Genomic DNA, 21,069 nt, shown 5'->3' on the forward strand with positions numbered 1-21,069 from the left:
TCTTGAATTGAGCTTTACACTCTCTAATAGTTACGTCTCTGAAACTTAGAATTTATTTTGCAACTATTAAAAAATATTTTTCAAACATAAATTATTGTTAATTAATGATTTAATTTTAAATATATGTAAAATATCTCATCCTCTTATTATGACTTACACAGATTTAAAGATATAATTAATGTATAAAGTTTGTATATCAACAAAAAAAAAACTGTTGGTTCCACTAAAATGTAACTAACAATGAATATCAAAACCAATGTGTTCGATTAAACATGTTATAGTAAAAGCTAAAAGTTGATAGAAAAAAAAATAACTAAATATTTACTATATATTAAGTCAAAGCACTAGAATAATAAAGAATATATTAGAAATAATAATATCAAATAATAATAATAATAGAAAAGTGCTACAAAAATATATAAATTAAAATAATGCATATTATAAGAGTAACAAAATTCACAAGTAGAATAGCATAAAGTGGTTTATCCAATGATAAAGCTTTACTGGCAAAAGCTATTAATTATTGGTTAGATAGTTTTTTATAAATCAAGATATTGGTGCCTTTTTTTGGTATATATCTTTCAATATTTTTTATTTGGTATACATAGTGTTTAATATTATTACTGAGAGATTTAAATTAATCTATTTGAGCGAGATTGTAATTTTTAAAAAAGAAAATTTATATTAAGTCATATTTATACTTATAGGTAAACCTATGACGTTTTAATTCTTATTAAGAAAATAACTTCTTATTAAATTTATATCACACATAAATATTAAATATTGTAAATAATAAATAAGACCTGAGTCCTTAATAGGATTAATAATGTATCTAATGAAGAATTTTTACCATTCTACGTTTTTCTAATGATTTAAATTTTAAACAATTTACATTTTAAAAAGCATTTACTCAAAAGAATTGTACACAAATAATTTTTAAAACTTGTAAATTAAATGTATATTACCTATAATATAACTACTAATGTACTTTGTTCACATTGTCCCTTTGCAGATTCCAACATTAATCAGCCATCATATGAATATCCCATCTACCTTGGTATCAGTCTTCCATTATATTATTAGATTAGTAAATAAATTAAATTAATGTTAAACCGTTTTAATAAAATTACTCAGTATTAAGATATGAAATATAAATTTATTACATTTAGTAAAATCAAATTAGAAGAGATAATACTTTTTATAAATTATTTTTTGAGTAAACTAAGAAATAGATAAATTTTCATGAACCAAAACAAAAATGTATCATTCACATTAGTCATTACTCATTAAGTAATAATTTTTTAATCAACATTTAAAATAAATTATAGTAAACAATAATGAGGTTCTTAAAAAAAATAATACATCAAAATTACATACACTATAACTATAATAATAACATAAATATAAATTAAAATAGGTACATATACATTATACATTGTAGGTATAAATGTTTGTTAGAATGTCTAATTATATAACTATATAATTACCCTATAAAATATTCATTAAGTTAATAAATAACTTAATAAAGCACTTTTTGTTTTCATGCTTAGAATTATTTTTTCTTTAAGAGGTAATAAATAAAAGTATTCATACATCAATAATTATAAAAATTCAAAATAGATACAAATATATATAAATATGTAAATTTTACATTGGTACAATATATCCTGACTTACCTTTAGTAATTAATTTCTTATGTTATTAAATATAAGGCCACGTATACGTTAATTAAAAGTTTGTTTAAGATATTTAGTTATAAAATAGAAACATAAAAAATATAAATATATTTATTGATATTTTCTGGAGTAGCAAAAATACCTAATTAATATTATAATTGAATGGAAGACAAAATTCAAAATAAATGTTAAAATTCAACGTTTTCCAATTGTATGAACTTGGAACCCAATTGTGGCCAAAGTTTTGTGATTCAGAATTTTACGACCATCAAAAATAAATGCTGGTTTTATCATATGTTTATAAATTTCTTCGTAATCCAAGTTCTAGAATATAATAATATATTATTTGATAACAAATTTTAAACCATTTTAAACCCTGCAGGGCTTTAAGATATACTTATCTATATCTTAAACCGTGTTTTAAACAATACTATTGAGTAATGTTATCTTAGATAATAATAGATATTTCAATGTAATATTTTCCTTAAGAAATAAATGTGCATTTTAAATATTATTATATTAAAACAACATTAACGAAATTATGTGTTTCTCTCTGTGTGAACCAATAATTATTATAATACGATTCCGCTATTTCTAAATATCGAGTATTAATTTTAAAATAGATATTATATAATTATGTTTGAAATTATAGGTAGGTACAAAATATAACTTAATTATGCGTATAAATCGTAATAATGGACTTCAGAGAAAAAGAAATGATCGATTTATCAAAATAATAATTTTTTTTTTTCGTATGGTGTATATAGTCCAGGATTAGGCCCGAAAGCCCTAGTTCGGACGCCTAATTAGCAGAATTTCTATTAGGGCACCCGAAGGTTTCTACCATGCCGCGATGAGGGATGGCGGCCTCTATCTCCAGACACCGTGACTTGCCCGAAGAGAGGTGCCGCCCGTGACCAAGGTTCGAACCGGCGACAGTGCCCATCGCAACCGACGGTTTAGAACGCTCGGCCACTCCGTCCTCCAAAATTATAATTAGATCGAGTAAGTAGGTACTAAGGTACATGTAAATAGATATTATACTTCAAATAAAATAATTTTCTCGTAAATAATTACCACAAATTCGTCCCATTCGGTGCATATTATAATAGCGTGTGTCGAGTGTGAAGCTTTGTATGGATTATCGTGAATTTCGATAGACTTAATTACATTTTCTGGATTATCAGTAACGTATGGATGCGTGAGGTCTTTTTTGATTTGTCCTGGTTCCACCTAAGATCAATAAATTGTTTTAATAATCATATTATGTACCATACAAATGATCCGATAGAATATAGATGAAATTTCGTTATTTTATTATATTATTTACATTGTATTATTCAACTTATTTAAAAACAAACTCATTTAATAATTTGTAAATTGAATGCGAATGTTACTAGTTATCCCCGTGCACTTCGTTGCCCGTACAAAATGCATCCGTGTTAAATTTGGTTGCTTAATGCAATTTAACGTAACGCGTGTGGATAAATAATATTTTTGAAAATTATATTTTCGACATATCAACTTTACCATTTAACATTATTATTATTTTTCTTTTTTTTTTTTTTGTTGGACGACAATAAAAATTGAAATAAATAAGATATAGCTCAAAATATTGTTAAATAGGTATTTCATTACGATTTTGAGATATTGATGGTTTTTAGGATTATAGATCCATTTAAATCATGAACAATAATAAGATAGACGTATATTCTGAGGATAATGAAAATATTAATAACAGTACGTATTTTACATCGATCTTAAGAAGAAAACTGTATAAATAACATCCTTGTCAAATGTTGATTTTTCCTTTTATAGAATTTTACATTTTATATCTCATTGACTCTATAGTCTATACAACTATTGTTATTTCAACTCACCCTCGGGTCGTATATATTAAGTTTTGCTCCTTCGTCGAGTAACTTCTTAGCAACGTATATTGCAGGTGACTCACGAGTATCACCTGTGTCTTTTTTAAACGCAAATCCAAACATTGTTATTTTTTTACCAGTGACTGTATTACACAGTGATTTAATAATTTTATTCGAAAATCGAGATTTTTGATAAACATTCATGTCTAGTACCTGTAGATTAAAATAAATTATTTTTATTTTATTTATTAAAATAAAATTAATTAAGTTATAAATAGAGCAATATTGTTACTTGTTGCCAATAAACAGCTACTTGTGGAAGATTTAGACATTCACATATATTAACTATATTAAGTAAATCTTTTTGAAAACAACTGCCTCCGAAACCTTTAAACATATTTGAATATTAATTATAGACAAAATGTGACCAACAGTTCAATATAAATATTTAAGTTTTCAAATATTATACTAGAAAACTGTAAAAATTCACACAAATAATATTTACCGACTGATGCTTGTAAAAATTTGGGGCCAATTCTGGAATCGAGACCTATGCCTTTAGCCACCTCACTGACATTTGCACCAGTCGCTTCACATATTACAGACATTGAGTTTATATTAGAAATCCGTCGAGCGAGAAATGCATTAGCCGCCTATGATCATATTAATTATGTTGGTAAGTATTAATATTATACTATGTTATACATTTATATCACAAACATAACACAATTTGAATTTACTAGTTTGGTCAGTTCCGAAGACATATTTATTGTATTGTAACGTTTTCCAATTGTATGAACTTGGAACCCAATTGTGGCCAAGGTTTCGTGATTCAGAATCTTACGACCATCAAAAATAAATGCTGGTTTTATCATATGCTTATAAATTTCTTCGTAATCTAAGTTCTAGAATATAATAATATATTATTTGATAACAAATCTTAAACAATACTACTTGAGTAGTATAATCTTAATAAATAATAGTAGATATGTATTTCAATACAATATTTTCCTTGAGAAATAAATGTGCATTTTAAATATTATTATATTAACAATTAATACAATATTAGCAAAATTGTATGTTTCTCTCTGAGTGGACCAATAATTATTATAATACGATTCCGCAATTTATAAATATCGAGTGTTAATTTTAAAATAGATATAATATAATTATGTTTAACATTATAAGCAAGTACAAAATATAACTTAATTATGCTTAATAATGGACTTTGCAGAGAAAAAAATTATCGATTTATCAAAATTATAATTAGATCGAGTAAGTACATGTAAATAGATATTATAGGCAGTACTTTAAATAAAATAATTTTCTCGTAAATAATTACCACAAATTCGTCCCATTCGGTGCATATTACAATAGCCTGTGTCGAGTGTGAAGCTCTGTATGGATTATCGTGAATTTCGATTGACTTAATTACATTTTCTGGATTATCAGTAACGTATAGATGCGTGAGGTCTTTTTTGATTTGTCCTGGTTCCACCTAAGATCAATATTTTTTTTAATAATCATATTATGAACCATAAAAATAATCATATAGATACAATTTCGTTATTTTATTACATTGTATTATTCAAATTATTTAAAAACAAACTCATTTAATAGGTAATTTTTAAATTTAATACAAATGTTAGGTACTAGTTATCCCTGTGCACTTCGTTACCCGTACAAAATGCATCCGTATTAATTGATTGCTTATTGCAATTTAACGTAACGCTTGTGGATAAATAATATTTTTGGTTTTCTGATTTGATATATAAATAATGATATTTTCGACTTATCAACTTTACCATTTAACTTTAAAATTATTTTTCTTTTTTTTTTTTTTGTTGGACGACAAACAAAATTTAAAAAAAATAAGATACAGCTCAAAATATTGTTAAATATTTTATTAAGATTTTGAGACATTGATAGTTTTTAGGATTATAGATCCATTTTAATCATGAATAATAATAAGATAGACGTATATTCTGAGGATAATGAAAATATTAATAACAGTACGTATTTTACATGGATCTTAAAAATAAAAACTGTATATAAATAACGTCCTTGTCAAATGTTGATTTTTCCTTTTATAGAATTTTACATTTTATATCTCATTGACTCTATAGTCTATACAACTATTGTTATTTCAACTCACCCTCGGGTCGTATATATTAAGTTTTGCTCCTTCGTCGAGTAACGTCTTAGCAACGTATATTGCAGGTGACTCACGAGTATCACCTGTGTCTTTTTTAAACGCAAATCCAAACATTGTTATTTTTTTACCAGTGACCGTATTACACAGTGATTTAATAATTTTATTCGAAAATCGAGATTTTTGATAAACGTTCATGTCTAGTACCTGTAGATTAAAATAAATTATTTTTGTTTTATTTTTTAAAATAAAATTAATTAAGTTATAAATAGAACAATAGAACAATTGTTACTTGTTGCCAATAAACAGCTACTTGTGGAAGATTTAAGCATTCACATATGTAAACTAAATTAAGTAAATCTTTTTGAAAACAACTGCCTCCGAAACCTTTAAACATGTTTGTGTTTTATAGACAAAATGTGACCAACGGCTCAAAATAAATTTAAGTTTTCAAATAAAATATTAAATATATATTAGATATATTATAATTTACACAAATAATATTTACCGACTGACGCTTGTAAAAATTTGGGGCCAATTCTGGAATCGAGACCTATGCCTTTAGCCACCTCACTGACATCTGCCCCAATCGCTTCACATATTACAGAAATTGAGTTTATACTAGAAATTCGATCAGCGAGAAATGCATTAGCCGCCTATGATCATAATTATGATGGTAAGTATTAATATTATACCATGTTATACATTTATATCACAAACATAACACAATTTGAATTTACTAGTTTGGTGAGTTCTGAAGACCAAATGTTTGTTTTGAGGATTTTTGATTCGGGTATCCAATTCAAATAGACTTTACTGAGCTCCTTAAAAGCCCATAAGCCATCAGCGGTTTCTTCGTGTCCTATAATAACTCTATCTGGATTTAATAGGTTTTCAACAGCGACACCTTCAGACAAGAACTCGGGGTTAGATAGTACCTATATTAACATATAGTACATATTATCTAGTCATAAATTTCATGACCTACGTATTACGTTATATTCAAGTTTCTGCTCTTATAAGATAAAACATTTTGGAAGGGTATAAATAAATTGTGTTATTTATTATATATTTACCTTGAAAGTGTCAAAGTAAATATTAAATAGTATAGTAAATATACCATATTGAATCATCTATTAAATATATATATACTATACACATAATGACATAATGTATTTATTAACTTACTTGAAATTTTACATTTGGCTTATCGTTAGCATTTAAAATGTTTAATATGTTTTCCGCTGCTCGTACCGATACTGTACTTTTTTCCACTACAATTTTATTACTAGTTGAAACTTGGGCAATAGTCCTAGCACAGTTTTCAACATACGTTAAGTCGACAGCACGTCCCTATAATAAATATTAAAAAAAGATTAATATCAAACTATTAGCTATGTATCTATACCATACTTTTGTTTAATAATTATATAAAAAATACGATATATTGAAACTAGATTTTAAATTAAAATATTTATAATTAATAATATATAGGTATACTTATAATATATAATACATTTTTACATTACAATAAAAATCAATACTATTAACATATTTAAGATCCAAATTAAACTTGAGTTGGAATTATAAATCGTTTTTTATTTAATTTGCTGATAATGGATTTTACTCTATAAGTCCAAAAGCCAAAAGGTAGGTATAAAGTACTTATACTCTCAATTTCAATGTGTCATCGAAATTTACATTTTATTATCCTATAAGCAAAAAAATGCATGTAGTAAATTTATTTTAAATACCTTATAGGTATGTAAATTTAAATTTTATCATTAGATGTTATACGTCTATTATATATTTTTAAATTATTTGATGACATTATTTTTTATCGAAAAACAAAGGAGAGGTTTGTTAATTATTTGTTGGCTGTACTAAGTGTGCATCCTACTTATCAGTTTTATGATTTGTTAGTTTTTATATATTATAGTGATTAGAGCTTTATGTATTTGTTTACTATTGTTTTTAAAAATACAATATTATGTAATTAAAATAAAAAAAAATAGTCCTCCAAAATCGGACCTGCATTTGTAAAACACCGCAAAAATCAAAAATAAATAATAACGATACATAATATACCTAGATAATAAATATGAAGGCTGCAGACACTCTATATCGGTTCAGAGTCTTTTTCAAATCAATGAATTTTAATTTATACTCACCCGTAATATCATAACTTATTCAATTACAATTCACATTGCAGATACCTACAACTATTATAAAATATCAGAGTATATACACCTAATCATATAGGTACATTTATTGGTAAATGTAAACTTTACTTACTTTGCCTACTCCAAATGTCATTGTTGGAGTATTTACAGAAATAAAAATTAAATCTGCTTCTTGGATAGATTCCTCGATGTTAGTAGAAAAGAATAAGTTTACATTTCTTTGTTTTTTTACGATATCATCTAGTCCGGGCTAAATAAAATTATTATGAGTATAAATATGAAAAATTTAAACACAACTCAATATTTTAAATCACCTCGTAAATGGGTAATTTTTCTGAGTTCCACTGAGATATACGTTGAGCACTTATATCTACAACCGTGACTTTTATATGTGGACACTGCATTGCTATTACACTGCAAGTGGGCCCTCCAACATATCCAGCACCTATACAGCATATTTTTGTGATCGCCATACCGTAGAAATTTATGCCAACCTGTTATACTTGAAACAATTGCCTTAAATTAAACACGAACACTAAATAATTAGGTAATATAATAAAAAAAATATTTGAAAAGATTCAAAATAGTAACAGTTTAATCGGGGACTTTAAAAATTGTTATAATTTTTTATTTGTGAAATATGACGTGTTATATACTATACATAGGTATTATCTATAAAAACTAAATTAGTTTCCGAATTCGTTTTAGTTTTTGAGTACCTATTTACTATTTGTATAGAGTCACCTGTGTACACCGACCATAGTGACATAGCTTTTCTAATTTTTCGTGCTCATATTGTATATAATTTATTTTACAAATATAAATATTATGCAGGTTATATGAATCTATAACTTATAATTCTATAATTCTTTAATGAAGGTAATTTCAAAGTATAAACAAATCAGAGGCTGCATTTTTTATACAACTAAATTTATAACTTAAGTATTATTTAATTTAATTTTTTGATTTTAATTCTATAATTTTTCACTAATCTAGTAATTTTTGTTTAACACAGTTAACATCAAGCATTTTGTACCTAATTTTATGAGCTTATTACCTACAGCTCTTGTTTAAACCAAATTTTAAATTAATGAATAATTGTAAGGTTATATTTAATTCAGCATTTTGTTTTAGTAGGTAATAATTTATGAACATAAAATATAAATAAATACCTATGTTCTATAATATGACTTATATATGACTTATATGTTTTAATAATATATAATATAGAAAAGAATTCGTATAGAAGTTCACACTTTAAAATGGTACAAAATAAAAGCAATTATCATTATAAGATTGTTGATACAGATATCGGCTATCCTAACATTAGGTAGATTGGGTTGTATACTACAGTTCAATATTTTGATACAAATTATATTCGTATTATATTTCGATTTTTTTTTATATTACATTTTTTTTCATCGTACACTTTAGAAGCATACAAAATACAAATATACAATATTTACCATAATATGAATGAAAACTTACTTACCTATTATTGTTTTATATTTAATAAGATATATAGACGTAAAGAACTGAGTCAACAGTTACTACCATTAGAGTGGTTTTTTAACCCTTTATAGGGCATTAGAAAAATATAAAACAAAAATAATAATATTTTAAATCGTGGAAAAAAAGTTAAATAAAGAAAAAAATGAAAAAAAAAATGAAATATATAGTATACAATATTTTGAGTTTAGTAATTTATTGACATTTGCTTTAGCGCGCTCTACTGATTAATTACTGAAACAGAACCTTCAAGATTTTTTTTTTTTGATAGTAAATTATTTCCCGTCGCCCTTTTAAAAAATATTAAATATTCGTAAAAAAAATAAAATTATATAAAAATTATAAAAAGGTAAATGCACTTTTTTCTAAATTTTCTAAAATTGGTTATAATATTTTTTCAACATTTATTTCTTTTTACACAATCTATTAAAAATATTTTCACAATAAGTATAAAATAAATGTTGTAGGTGTTTAGTGGCTTTAGTCAATATTTGAACGGAGAGACCTTTAAATGAAGGCACTTTGACATGAATGAATAGCAATAATATGAATTTAGAAATACATGGAATGGATTTCTTGCCTTCCTTAGTCTATTTTAAACTCCTTTTATAACTTCCAAATTTCTATTACTTTATTTTATAATAATTTACTACACCTATAACCTTAATTCAATTGTATAATATGCACAGATGCTGAAAGGACACATGCCTTAATTCCTTGTGGCCATAAAATTCTATATGGTGATTGTTTAAACCTCCTATATCTTAAATGTTGCCCAGTATGTAGCGAATATTTTAATGACTTTCTTAGGATTTGATAAAATATAAAAATATATTCTGTTTATGATAATAAACTAAATTAGAATTCATGATTAATAATTTCATAAAATTATACTTAATAAAGATATAATATATTATTTTATAACTTTATGAAAATTTTGGAGTTTTTTTTAATTGGTTTATGGGCTTTATTTCAAAAATATTTTTTCTTAAATGCTTAAAATGGACCAATGAAACTATACAATTCAACATCATCATTGTATGAGATCTAAAGAATTATAAAATTTAAAACTATTTATGGTCAATAGTGTAATTTTTGTCAGAATTGTCTTTTACAGACAATTTATTTAGGTCATCTAAAATAGGTATGTAGGTACTTAAAAAATAAATATATTTATATTATATATTAATATTATGTACTCTATGAATTTAAAATACCTATAATCTAACCTTTTGTTATACAAAAATAAAATTTGAAATAATAATTGAAGGTTTTTGAATGTATCCCAAAATTCACCAAAATAACTCTCTGCCTCCAACACAAGCTTTGCTTATAGGATATAAACAAACCATATACATTGTATGATGATTTTTTAATTTGTAATAAATGGTTGTTTATAATAATAAGAAAAATAAATCCCAAAAAAAAACATAATAATAAAATATTATTAAAACAATACCCATACCCCTTAAAAGTTAATTTTTACGGTCCAAAATTTGTCCAGATCAGATTATTACGGATTTCAAAATTTTAAATTCCAATTTTTTTTCCGTCCAGATTTTTATTTTTCAGGTATTAAATTCCAGAGTTTAACATTCCAGGTTCGTGTGTGTAACAGTGTTAATACAGTGGTTATTATGACTCAAAATTAACAACATTATCACTTACAAAAAAATGAACCTGCTTAAAATTATCAAAAAAGACGAAAAGAAAAAACCTAAAATAGCCAAAGATTTTGTAATTCCAGCGAATACATTGCCTACAATAATAAAAAAAATCAAGATATTATTTTAAAAATCTATAATTTAAAATTAATTAAATTTTTAACTTTATTTAAACCCATCAACTTGGAAAAAAATGAAGCTAGGAGAATACTTTGATATAGAATTCTGTTTATTAAAATTGGTTCAACAATGTCTTGTCAGAAAAATAAGAATGTAAGAAAACATTTTTTTTTTTATTTCTTTAATGTAAAAAATCTAAAAACAAAAACATACTTTTTAAAAGTTTTTGATAACTCGACATTTTTGGTAAGTTGAATTTTTTTTTCCCACTTGAATTTCGAGTTATTGAGAGTCGACTGTATTAAGAAGGTATAATACTCTCGTCCTGCAAGAAGATACCTTTCCAAACTATGTATCATTGAGGAAGGTACTTTACATGTATACCACTTTACTATGTACAAACATCGATTAGAGTAATAATTTAAAACTTTAATACTGTAGAACTAAAAGCTACCTATATTAATCGTACATACACAACAACGAGCACGACTGCAGCTAAACAGGGTGAAAAAATAAAAAAATCCGACTGCCACCTAAAAAGACGATTTTCGTGGGGATTCGTCGTGGGAGGGCAATATAATATTATCATAAACGTTTGACCGTGATACCTCTAAAATTATAACACATCCAAGTCGATGATGTAGCCGACGTACCTACCTATCGACCTTACACGCGTGTAAGGATTAACTAGAAACAGTAACGGACAACGTGTTAAGCGCGTAATACAATTTAATAATTTTTTAATTCATATCACTTATTTTATACTCTGGCAAATTATTACCGTGAGCGATATCGACTCGTCTTGGACCGGAGTCGTGATAACGTCGCTGACAGTGATAGGCGCGCAGCAACAGAATTGTTCGGCTGCAGGGCAGGCCGTCGTGCGTTTTATCGATCTACGGCAAACACATACACTCACACTCAAACAAACACGATCGGCACGGTAACGCGAACGGATCGACGGACACGGACTCAGTGGTGGTACGCTCGGGGGCGAGTGGCGACAAGGTCGTTGCGGTAGGTTAGTATACCGAGTCGACGGAGGTACACGAGCTGATCCAGAAGTCACCCGATGGGGGGGGGGAGATTTTCACAAATGAAACATCGGCTTTCAGTGAGCTCCAGCCCAATGTTATAATATTATTTATAATATGAGAATTAGAAAATACAGCCCGAGGAGGGGGCGATCGTCCCGTCGCCACCTCCCTCGTATCCGCCGCCACTGTCCGGCGGTGGCGACTGCTGACATGGCCGCGCGTTGCCCAGGCTGCACTGTGTGTTGACGTTTGTTGTAGTGATGGTTTTGGAACCCGTATTGGCGCCTAAAAATCAGCGTTGGCGACTGATCGCGCCAATAGGGAGGCGATTTGAAATTTGTGTTTGACGATATCGTCCTAGAACAATTTTTAAAAAAATATCGAAAAGTTTTAATTGTTTTGTTCAAACCTGTGGGGCCGTTTAATCGTGCGACTATATTGTAATATATGCGATATTTGTGATATAAACAAATAATTACTAATAGCCATGAATGTACCGTATATCTTAGTTCATGCTAATAGCCAACAACTTGCGTTTCACTGACTATCGCTGTTCAACTGCTAATATTATTTTGAGTTTTCGACTGTTTTTAGTGTACTTTTTAGGAATATTAATTTATATGGCTAATAAAATAGACTATAGTGACATATAACAGTTATTAGATATACCATCAGGATATGAAAATGATTTTGAAAGTAACGTCGATGATGATCAACTAGATTTATATAGTAAATATAGTAATTTATTAGAAGAACCAGATATTACTACCGTTGAAGGATTAATATCTCAACAGTTTTCTTCTGAATCTATTGTCGATGAAGATATTATATTTCCTATTCTTGAAGCTGTTGTAGATAATAATAATTTTTCTGATATAAATATTTCATCGCCCTCAACATCCACTGAACCAGTTATTAGAAAACAAAATGTTTCAAGTAATAAAAAAACTAGACAACCTAAACAAACAATCCCATCTATTGTATCAGTACCTTCTATACATCCAATTGAAGTGAAAAATGTTGTTTGGACTGAAAGTAACTTTCCAGTAATAAATACACATTATCTTGGCAATTTCAATTTACCTAGTGATACCCTTGAATTAGAAACACCCTTTCAGATATTCAAATATTTTTTTACCTTTAATTTATTAGATCATATATGTTGTGAAACATATAAATATGGTGTACAGAATAACTCTAGTACCCCCTTAAAAATTAATAATGAAGACTTACAAAAATATATTGGTATTCTTATAATTATGAGTTTGGTAAATACATTTAATATTAGAAATTATTAGTTTCCAGTTTTAGATAATGATTTAATAAAAACTACAATAACTTTAAATATATTTGAAAGAATTAGAGCTAATCTTCATTTTAATGATAATTTGTCAAGCTCTACTGGTCCTGACAAATAAAATACATAAAATTAGGCCACTTATTGAAACGTTAAGAAAAAGATTTAGTTCTACACCAATTGAAGAAAACTTGAGAGTTGATGAACAAATATATCTTACAAAAGCACCAAGTTCACTCAAACTATATATACCCAATAAACCTTATAAATGGGGTTACAAGTTTTTTGTTCTTAGTGGTGTCTCAGGTTTTACATATAATTTTGAGTTTTATTCAGGTCAAGAAAATAATAGTGAAAGTAGAAAAGTTGGCCAGACCTAGGTGCTAGTGCAAATGTTGTTATGCGCCTTAGTAGAGTTATACCTAATAATCAACATTTTAAATTATTTTTGACATTTATTATACTACATTGCCACTATTGGCTTATTTAAAATATATCTTTAAGCACTTTAAAAAGAAATAGGTTAAAAAAATGTAATGTTGCCAGATGATTCTGTTCTAATGAAACAACCTAGGGGCACTACTGTCCATTGTATTTCCTAAGTGTTAGATATAGACAAAGTTGCTGTCATATCACACATGGAAAGATACAAAAATCATAAGTTTGCTGTTGACATTTACTGCTATGGACTCAGTTGTAAGAGTAAGTAGGTTTGACAGAAAAAAAAAAGAATTGAGGTTAATTATCCAAATATAATACAAGTATATAACAGACACATGGGTGGTGTTGATTTATTAGATGGGTTACTTGGGCATCATAAGATAAAGATGAGGAGTAGAAAATGGTACATAAGAGTTTTCCACCATTTATTGGATGTAACTGTAGTAAATTCTTGACTTCTACATAAAAGAATTCATAAACAGAAAGGAAATAATAGTGTACTATCATTGGTAAAGTTTAGGGAACAACTTGCTTTATTCCTCTGCAAAATTAGTACCTATACCCCTAAACGTCGACATTCCACTACTGATGTGCAAGAAGAAATTATAAAAAAAGGTAAAATGAGCACTAAAATAGGCCAGCATGCACCACCAAAAGAGGTTAGAACTGATAAATTAAATCATTGACCAATTGAAAGTGAAAAAAAAACTAGATGTAAAAATCCAGATTGCAAAAGTTTTACTTTTATGATGTGTGGAAAATGTCAAATAAGTTTATGTTGTGGCAAAGGACTAACTTGTTTCACCAAATGGCATACAACATAAAAATTCATTATCATTTTTAAATTATTATTTTATTTTATAATTAAAAAATAAGTATATTTATCATTAAAGATATTATTTTAGTTTTTTGTTACTTATATTAGTTATTTTATTTATTTATTTATTATTAAGCGGTCGAGCCCAATTACAATAGTATATTATGTAGAATATCAAACAATTATCATAAAGTATTGTGGAGATCACAGACTAAGATATATAAGATATATCTTTGTTCGTGGTGAAGATACAATAATAAAGTGATTAAATAACTAACATATAATAGAGAATCAAAATTACAAACAAAATATATGCAGTGTTAAGTGATTAAATTATTAAGATATAGATTAAAAGAATCAATAGAATTACAAATAAAAATATTAATATTAAAGTTATTTACATGTTTCATAGTTTTAATTAATGGAGAATTTTTACCATATAAAGTACGTTGGACTGGCACATAAAAAGTGTCAGACTGTCAATATTAGTATAACCAGGAACTAAAAACGTTAAATTAGATAATAAATCCGTACAGTTAACTATGTTAATAGTTATTCAACAGTTTTTATACAAAACATACATCTTGTTTTAACCATTGATTTGAAGAGCATCAAGGTTTAAGTTAAAAAGTAAAGGTTTATATGAAGTGTGAGGTAAACGTTCAATTTTACATTAATACCTACTAATAAATCTCAAAAAGCAATTTTGGATCGCTTCAAGAGAATTAATCGGACCAGATACGTAAGGAGACTAAATTATTGAGTTATAATCTAAAATTGACCAAACAAATGTGCAATACAGTGATTTTAGGGCTGCAGCACATGACGGCAATAAAAATTAAATCTAACGACGTAAACATTGTTTTTTAGGAAAACAACTTTCTTAAATATTAATTGTTTAACCTTTTCAGTGCCCAGACACATTATGCAATGGCATCACCACAGGCCAAGGTCTTTTTTTTCACCCGCATGTGTTGTGTCTGTCTTACAAGTCCGTAACATGGCAAATTTACGTCCAGCAAATCACGTATGGCACTGAGAGTTTAAAAATTAGAGTGAATAGACTTATAGACCTATTACGAAACTTGTTGATGACAACACTATCTGTTTTTGTAAGTCGATTTTTTTTACGATAGGTAGTTCCATTTTTTTAACAAGTTATGCATATTATAATATGATATAACGTAAATTAAAAATACTCATAGCTCGCCAAAAAACTTAATAATCGTAAAAAAACAACACGCAAACACAGATAATGTTCTTACCGTCAAATTGCATAATAGGTCTATCCACTGTAATTTTTAAACTAACGGAGCTAAAAGTGATTTTCTGAAGCTTGAGTGTAAATTTGCAATATTACGCACTCGTAAGACGGAGATAACAAATGCGGGTGTTGAGTGACGGTGAGTACTTACTCTAAGGTACTGACTACAACTACTGACGAACTATAATAACACAAATCATATTATCTGATTTTTGGCGCTTATAAATTTTATAATAATATTACAGATAATCCAGAGAACTCTATAATATTCTCTATACCGTAGGTCGTCGTGTCCGTAGATAATATCATCGATATTATTATCTATGGTCATGTCGTAAAATCAGATTTTTCAAACCATTGGCACTGACACGGTCGGAACGCCAGTTACCGTAATATTGTAGCAACAAGAACGACTGGCCCAGCCGCGGTTACTGACATCGGATCAACGACACTGGCGCGTATTCTTTTATCAGCGATTTCCGCGACTGGACGGTAAGCAACACGGAGACCGTCCAGCCTGCTCTGTCGAGCCACGATAAAATATTTTTAATAAATACGTCATTTTGTTTTATCGCGTATCGAGCATACCTGCGGCCGGACGACCGCGTCCGTCGAGTGATAAAAACATTGTTACCAAAGAGCATATTATAAAACCGTCAGTGCGGTAACAACTACACAACGATTTCCGCGACGACGGTTGATAACGCGCGCGTTTTGCCCTTTGCCACTGGCAAGTCGCGCCAATCGCGAATCCCGTCTCGTTCGAACGCTTCGACCGCCGCAACGACTCACGACTCCGCACTTCGACAGCCGACGCCGTGCCGTTTTGCCCGTCGCCGCCATCGCGAGAACGCTGCGCCGATCGATCGGCAGCCGACCAAGCGCTCCGCCACCGCTACCGATCGCTGACCGCTGTCGAATTGAAACGTCGCGACGCTGAACCGCGTCGTACGGTTTACGCTTTTAAACGAGCGAGCGGTAATACAATTTGATACTTATTATATTTCGTCACGTCGCCCGCCAAACCGATCGATCGTACGAGTTTGCTCGGTCGGTACCGATTGCGATTGTCCGATCGGCGGTCGACGGCACAGCGCCCGATCGTCGTCACAGACTCGCGTCGTCGTCGTCTTCGGATTTTGTCGGCGTTTTTCGACGTCCCGTGACATGCATAACGCAACGCTTACACACCACCGCCGCCGCCTCCGTCACTGCAGTGCCAAGACAAACCGCTCTCGGCTCGTAACGGCCGACGTTTTTAGTCGTCCCGTGTAAGAGAGCGAACTCGTCGGAGCGATCGTGTTATCGTTTTCGCCGCCATACCTCTCAGCGGTCGACGGCCCGAGGAACACGAGACTCGAGCACGGTAACATTTGTTCTGTAATTCGTCGCTACAATGGCGTTCGACGACTCCGCTTCAGTTGTGGTCAAAGGAAATCCGATCAGCGTCGCGAACAGATATACCTGCAAGATGCGAAATAAAAGAATGTGGAAATCGTTACGCGCGCACATCTTATCGCGCCGAGAGAAGGACAAACAAGGTGCGTTTTCGATTTATTAATCTATTTATTTATTAGTCTCTCGTCAAATTTCACACACACGATAATATGATCTGATTGATTAATTACAAACACGAACGTGTATGATAAAATATGAGTTGCAGGCATTTGATGTTCGATAGTTTAAAATTCTCGAAAGCAAATATATTTTTGTGTAGTCACACTTATATTACTTTACTAGTTATACCTATTGAACTAGGTTTTTTTCCATCAAATTTTTAATTTTCATTAGGTACTAGGATATTAGAAATACAAAATATAGGTATAATAATAATATGTTTTTTTCTTGTTCTTTAGCTGAAGCTGATGCTGAACTTTTGAGAAAAAAGAGACACGAAGAAGAATTAAGAATACAAGAAAATAAACTATCTTTAGCACAAATTAATGGTCGTTTATCAGAATTACGAGGCAAGCGTGATGAGCTTGAAGAAGAAAAACGTGAACTCCTGAATCAGAAGCAAACTATTTTAAATACTGTTATAACAGTACCTGAACCTAAGTGGTATATTAATTATACTATCAAATGTATATTTTTGTAAATTGATTATTAGGTATTATATATCTATTATTTTGCAGATCATATATTTATTTTTTTTGTTTTTCAGTGCAAACTATGATCGTAAATTAGTTACAAAAATCAAATTTAAAAGTAGTATAATCCCAAGTATTGATTTTCTTGATAATCAACAACAACAAGAACAGCAGCAGCAGCAGCAAGGGTTATTAAGCTTGTTGGAAACAAAACCATGTATGGATTCTCCAATTCCTCTATTTAAAAAAAAATTCCATGAAAAATTCACTCCAATCTCACCACCTGCAGTAATACCTACAGATGTCAAAGAAAGTAATAAATCAAATTGTTTGAGTTTACAGCAACCAAATTAAATGTTATATTAACAATAATTACTAAGATTTTTACATAATATTTCACTTGTATGCAGTCCATATTTTTATTTTATTTTTTTTTTTTATAATGAAAGATATTTTATTTTAGTTTTGACATTTTAATTTGTATCATATATTTCCTTTTTATTTATCCAATTTATTTTACTTTATTGGAAACCACTATTAGTACTTATTATGTTTCAATTAATAGAAGGTCAATTATAACTTAATCGACTACCTCTTTTATTAATTATAATGACTATTTCACAATTCATTTTCATGTATAATTTAATAACATAATTTAAATGTAATTTGTAAAAATTCAATATATTTCAAAAGGCAGTAATATATTGGTTAATAATAAATTACAATCCTAGCTTTTGTGTAACTATTAATTTATTAAGATCTTCAACTTGTTCAGCAGTTGCATTTTTATTTTTTAAGTTTAAATTATTATTTATTATGATTATCTGAATTTGAATTTTTTTAACGAGGTAGTTAATCAAATGTCAAATATTTTATCATAAATAAATATTTTTATATACAAATTGTTATTAAATATATAAATATAAGATAACTATAAGTTGTTCATTAAAATTGTCCTTTATAGTTAAATAGACTGATACTATAAAATATATAGTTTATATAATTTAGAAATATTATATTTTAATAAAAATGTTCTTGAATAAAAAACAAAAAAAATTATAAGTACTGTTACTTTTAAAAGTCATTGATTTTTAGGTTTATTGTAATGTGATTGGATTAATTAGTAGCTTGTATAGAAAATCAACAAAAATGTTTTTTATTTATTTATTTTTGAATGCTATATGTAAAATGAACTATACCTGATGGTGTCTTACTATTTATATTTTTAGCTCTCTTGGATTTTGTGAATAGTTAAGCTCTCTTTTCATTCAACTTAGTTCTGAGTTGGTTTAAAATTAAATATTAAATATTTATGAGAATTTTTTTTCATTGTTGAAGCTAATTTAAAAAAATACATATTATATTGTTTCTGGTTTAAAATACATATTACATATTCAAAACATATCGTTGTTAAATATTAATAACATGTTAATTGTGAAAAAAATAAAAATTATTATTTTGAGAAATTATTTATACAAACTGTTGAATTCATCAAAAACTATATGATAAATTGTTCTGTTTTGATCAGTAACTGATAAAAAGTAAGAGTTGATTATAAGAACTGCTATAAATAATATTGTATTGCTATTGGTAAAATTATTTTTCTAATATGTATACTATAAATGTTTTTCGTTTTATATTATATTTAATGAACAAAAGAAATTTATTGTAATAACAAATGTTTGTTAATGTTTATGATAATTAAAATTTTTAAGCAGTAAATTGAATATAAACAAATTTTTATAAAAATGTGTATATTTTTTTTTACAAACTCTTTTGTTGAAAGAACAATAAACAAATTATTATTTCAAATACTTTTTGAATATTATTTGTTTTATAATATAAATATAAAAATTATGCTCGTTTTCAAGAAAATTTGAATTACAACTATGTCAAAATGTTTAATTTATGATTTACAAAAGGTATTAACAAAGAAAATTAAATTTTTTAGCTGTTGGATTAGACAATTGGAATATCTATTTACAATATATTATGACGTGTGAAATTTGTACATCTATAGATTAGTAATTAACCTAATAAAATGTTAAGTATTTACATTGAGAAAGCTTTATACATGTACATAATCACTTAAATTCTAAAATATTTCAAATGCTTATTAATTATACTCACCAATTATTTTAATATTCTTAAAGAGAACTAAGGATTATTTTAGATAATGCCAATAGTCCATTTTAAATTTTATCAAAAAAATGTATATTTAATTACCTACTATTTTATGAGATTATGTGAGAAAAATTAATATTTTAATTGACGTGATAACGTCTTATAAATCGATAAACGGCCGCTGCAATAGCTGCATGTACATAAAAGCATGACTCATTATCACGTTCCGCCTGAGCCGAGCTTTGAGTTATGTTCGAACATGACAAAAAATATTCTCCGTTCGTGAGCTGCGGTCTCACTATATAAATTAATCTGTATAATTAAAGTAAAAAAAAATATTTGAATTAACAAGTGCAAATAAATGCTAATTTATCGAAAAAATTGTAATTTTAAATTAACTCCTTTGTAATAGATAGGTATACAAAATTGAAAATAGTGATAATAATTCAATTCATAAAAGTATGCAATTTTTCATCAATGTTTTTTTGTTATGTTATTGCGTAAAATTATAGTCTACAATTTTAATTATCGATTTACAGACAACCCCGTAATTCTTGAATTTGAAGCTCATTAAATTAGAAATCAAAAAAATGTGTTTTCTAGATTACCTAGAAAAGAATCTAATAAACTAATAGAATTATTGGACATTTTTAAACTTATGAACTAACCTTCTATTTATTAATCTACAACTATGAAAAATATACGGACCTCTAACGGCCTGAAATCATCTTTATAAAATTGTATTTTAGAGACATCATAAATTAACAGTGTTAATAATGCCTACCAATACCTACGTGATAGAAATTAAATACTCAATACAGAAA

The 21,069-nt window shown here is 27.9% G+C and overlaps 2 protein-coding genes across 9 annotated transcripts; one reads left to right on the plus strand and one right to left on the minus strand.

Annotated features, from left to right (window-relative positions):
* Nucleotides 1-1,485: 1,485 nt before the first annotated feature.
* On the minus strand, nt 1,486-16,566 carry LOC126551965 (UDP-glucose 6-dehydrogenase-like). 8 transcript variants are annotated; one of them, XM_050206381.1, is made up of 16 exons: nt 16,310-16,564; nt 11,957-12,569; nt 8,197-8,384; nt 7,995-8,132; nt 6,888-7,052; nt 6,440-6,637; nt 6,208-6,355; nt 5,992-6,086; nt 5,703-5,906; nt 4,890-5,045; nt 4,288-4,452; nt 4,053-4,200; nt 3,840-3,934; nt 3,557-3,760; nt 2,754-2,909; nt 1,486-2,000 (listed from the first exon to the last, which is right to left on the minus strand). In XM_050206381.1, exons 3-16 carry the CDS (start codon nt 8,353-8,355, stop codon nt 1,872-1,874), a joined length of 2,160 nt encoding a protein of 719 aa, XP_050062338.1. In that variant the 5' UTR covers nt 8,356-8,384; nt 11,957-12,569; nt 16,310-16,564; the 3' UTR covers nt 1,486-1,871. The 8 variants fall into 8 exon arrangements, 7 of the variants coding, with proteins under 7 accessions (XP_050062338.1, XP_050062337.1, XP_050062336.1 ...); XM_050206380.1 differs by having other exon boundaries at nt 16,183-16,564; XM_050206379.1 differs by lacking the exon at nt 16,310-16,564 and adding an exon at nt 12,710-14,870.
* A 56-nt stretch (nt 16,567-16,622) lies between these two features.
* On the plus strand, nt 16,623-19,443 carry LOC126551966 (uncharacterized). Its single transcript, XM_050206383.1, has 3 exons — nt 16,623-17,572; nt 17,888-18,092; nt 18,196-19,443. Exons 1-3 carry the CDS (start codon nt 17,428-17,430, stop codon nt 18,473-18,475), a joined length of 630 nt encoding a protein of 209 aa, XP_050062340.1. The 5' UTR covers nt 16,623-17,427; the 3' UTR covers nt 18,476-19,443.
* The last annotated feature ends 1,626 nt before the right edge of the window (nt 19,444-21,069 follow it).

The sequence above is a fragment of the Aphis gossypii genome, chromosome X (genome assembly GCF_020184175.1).
Source record: "Aphis gossypii isolate Hap1 chromosome X, ASM2018417v2, whole genome shotgun sequence".
Lineage (NCBI taxonomy): Eukaryota > Metazoa > Arthropoda > Insecta > Hemiptera > Aphididae > Aphis > Aphis gossypii.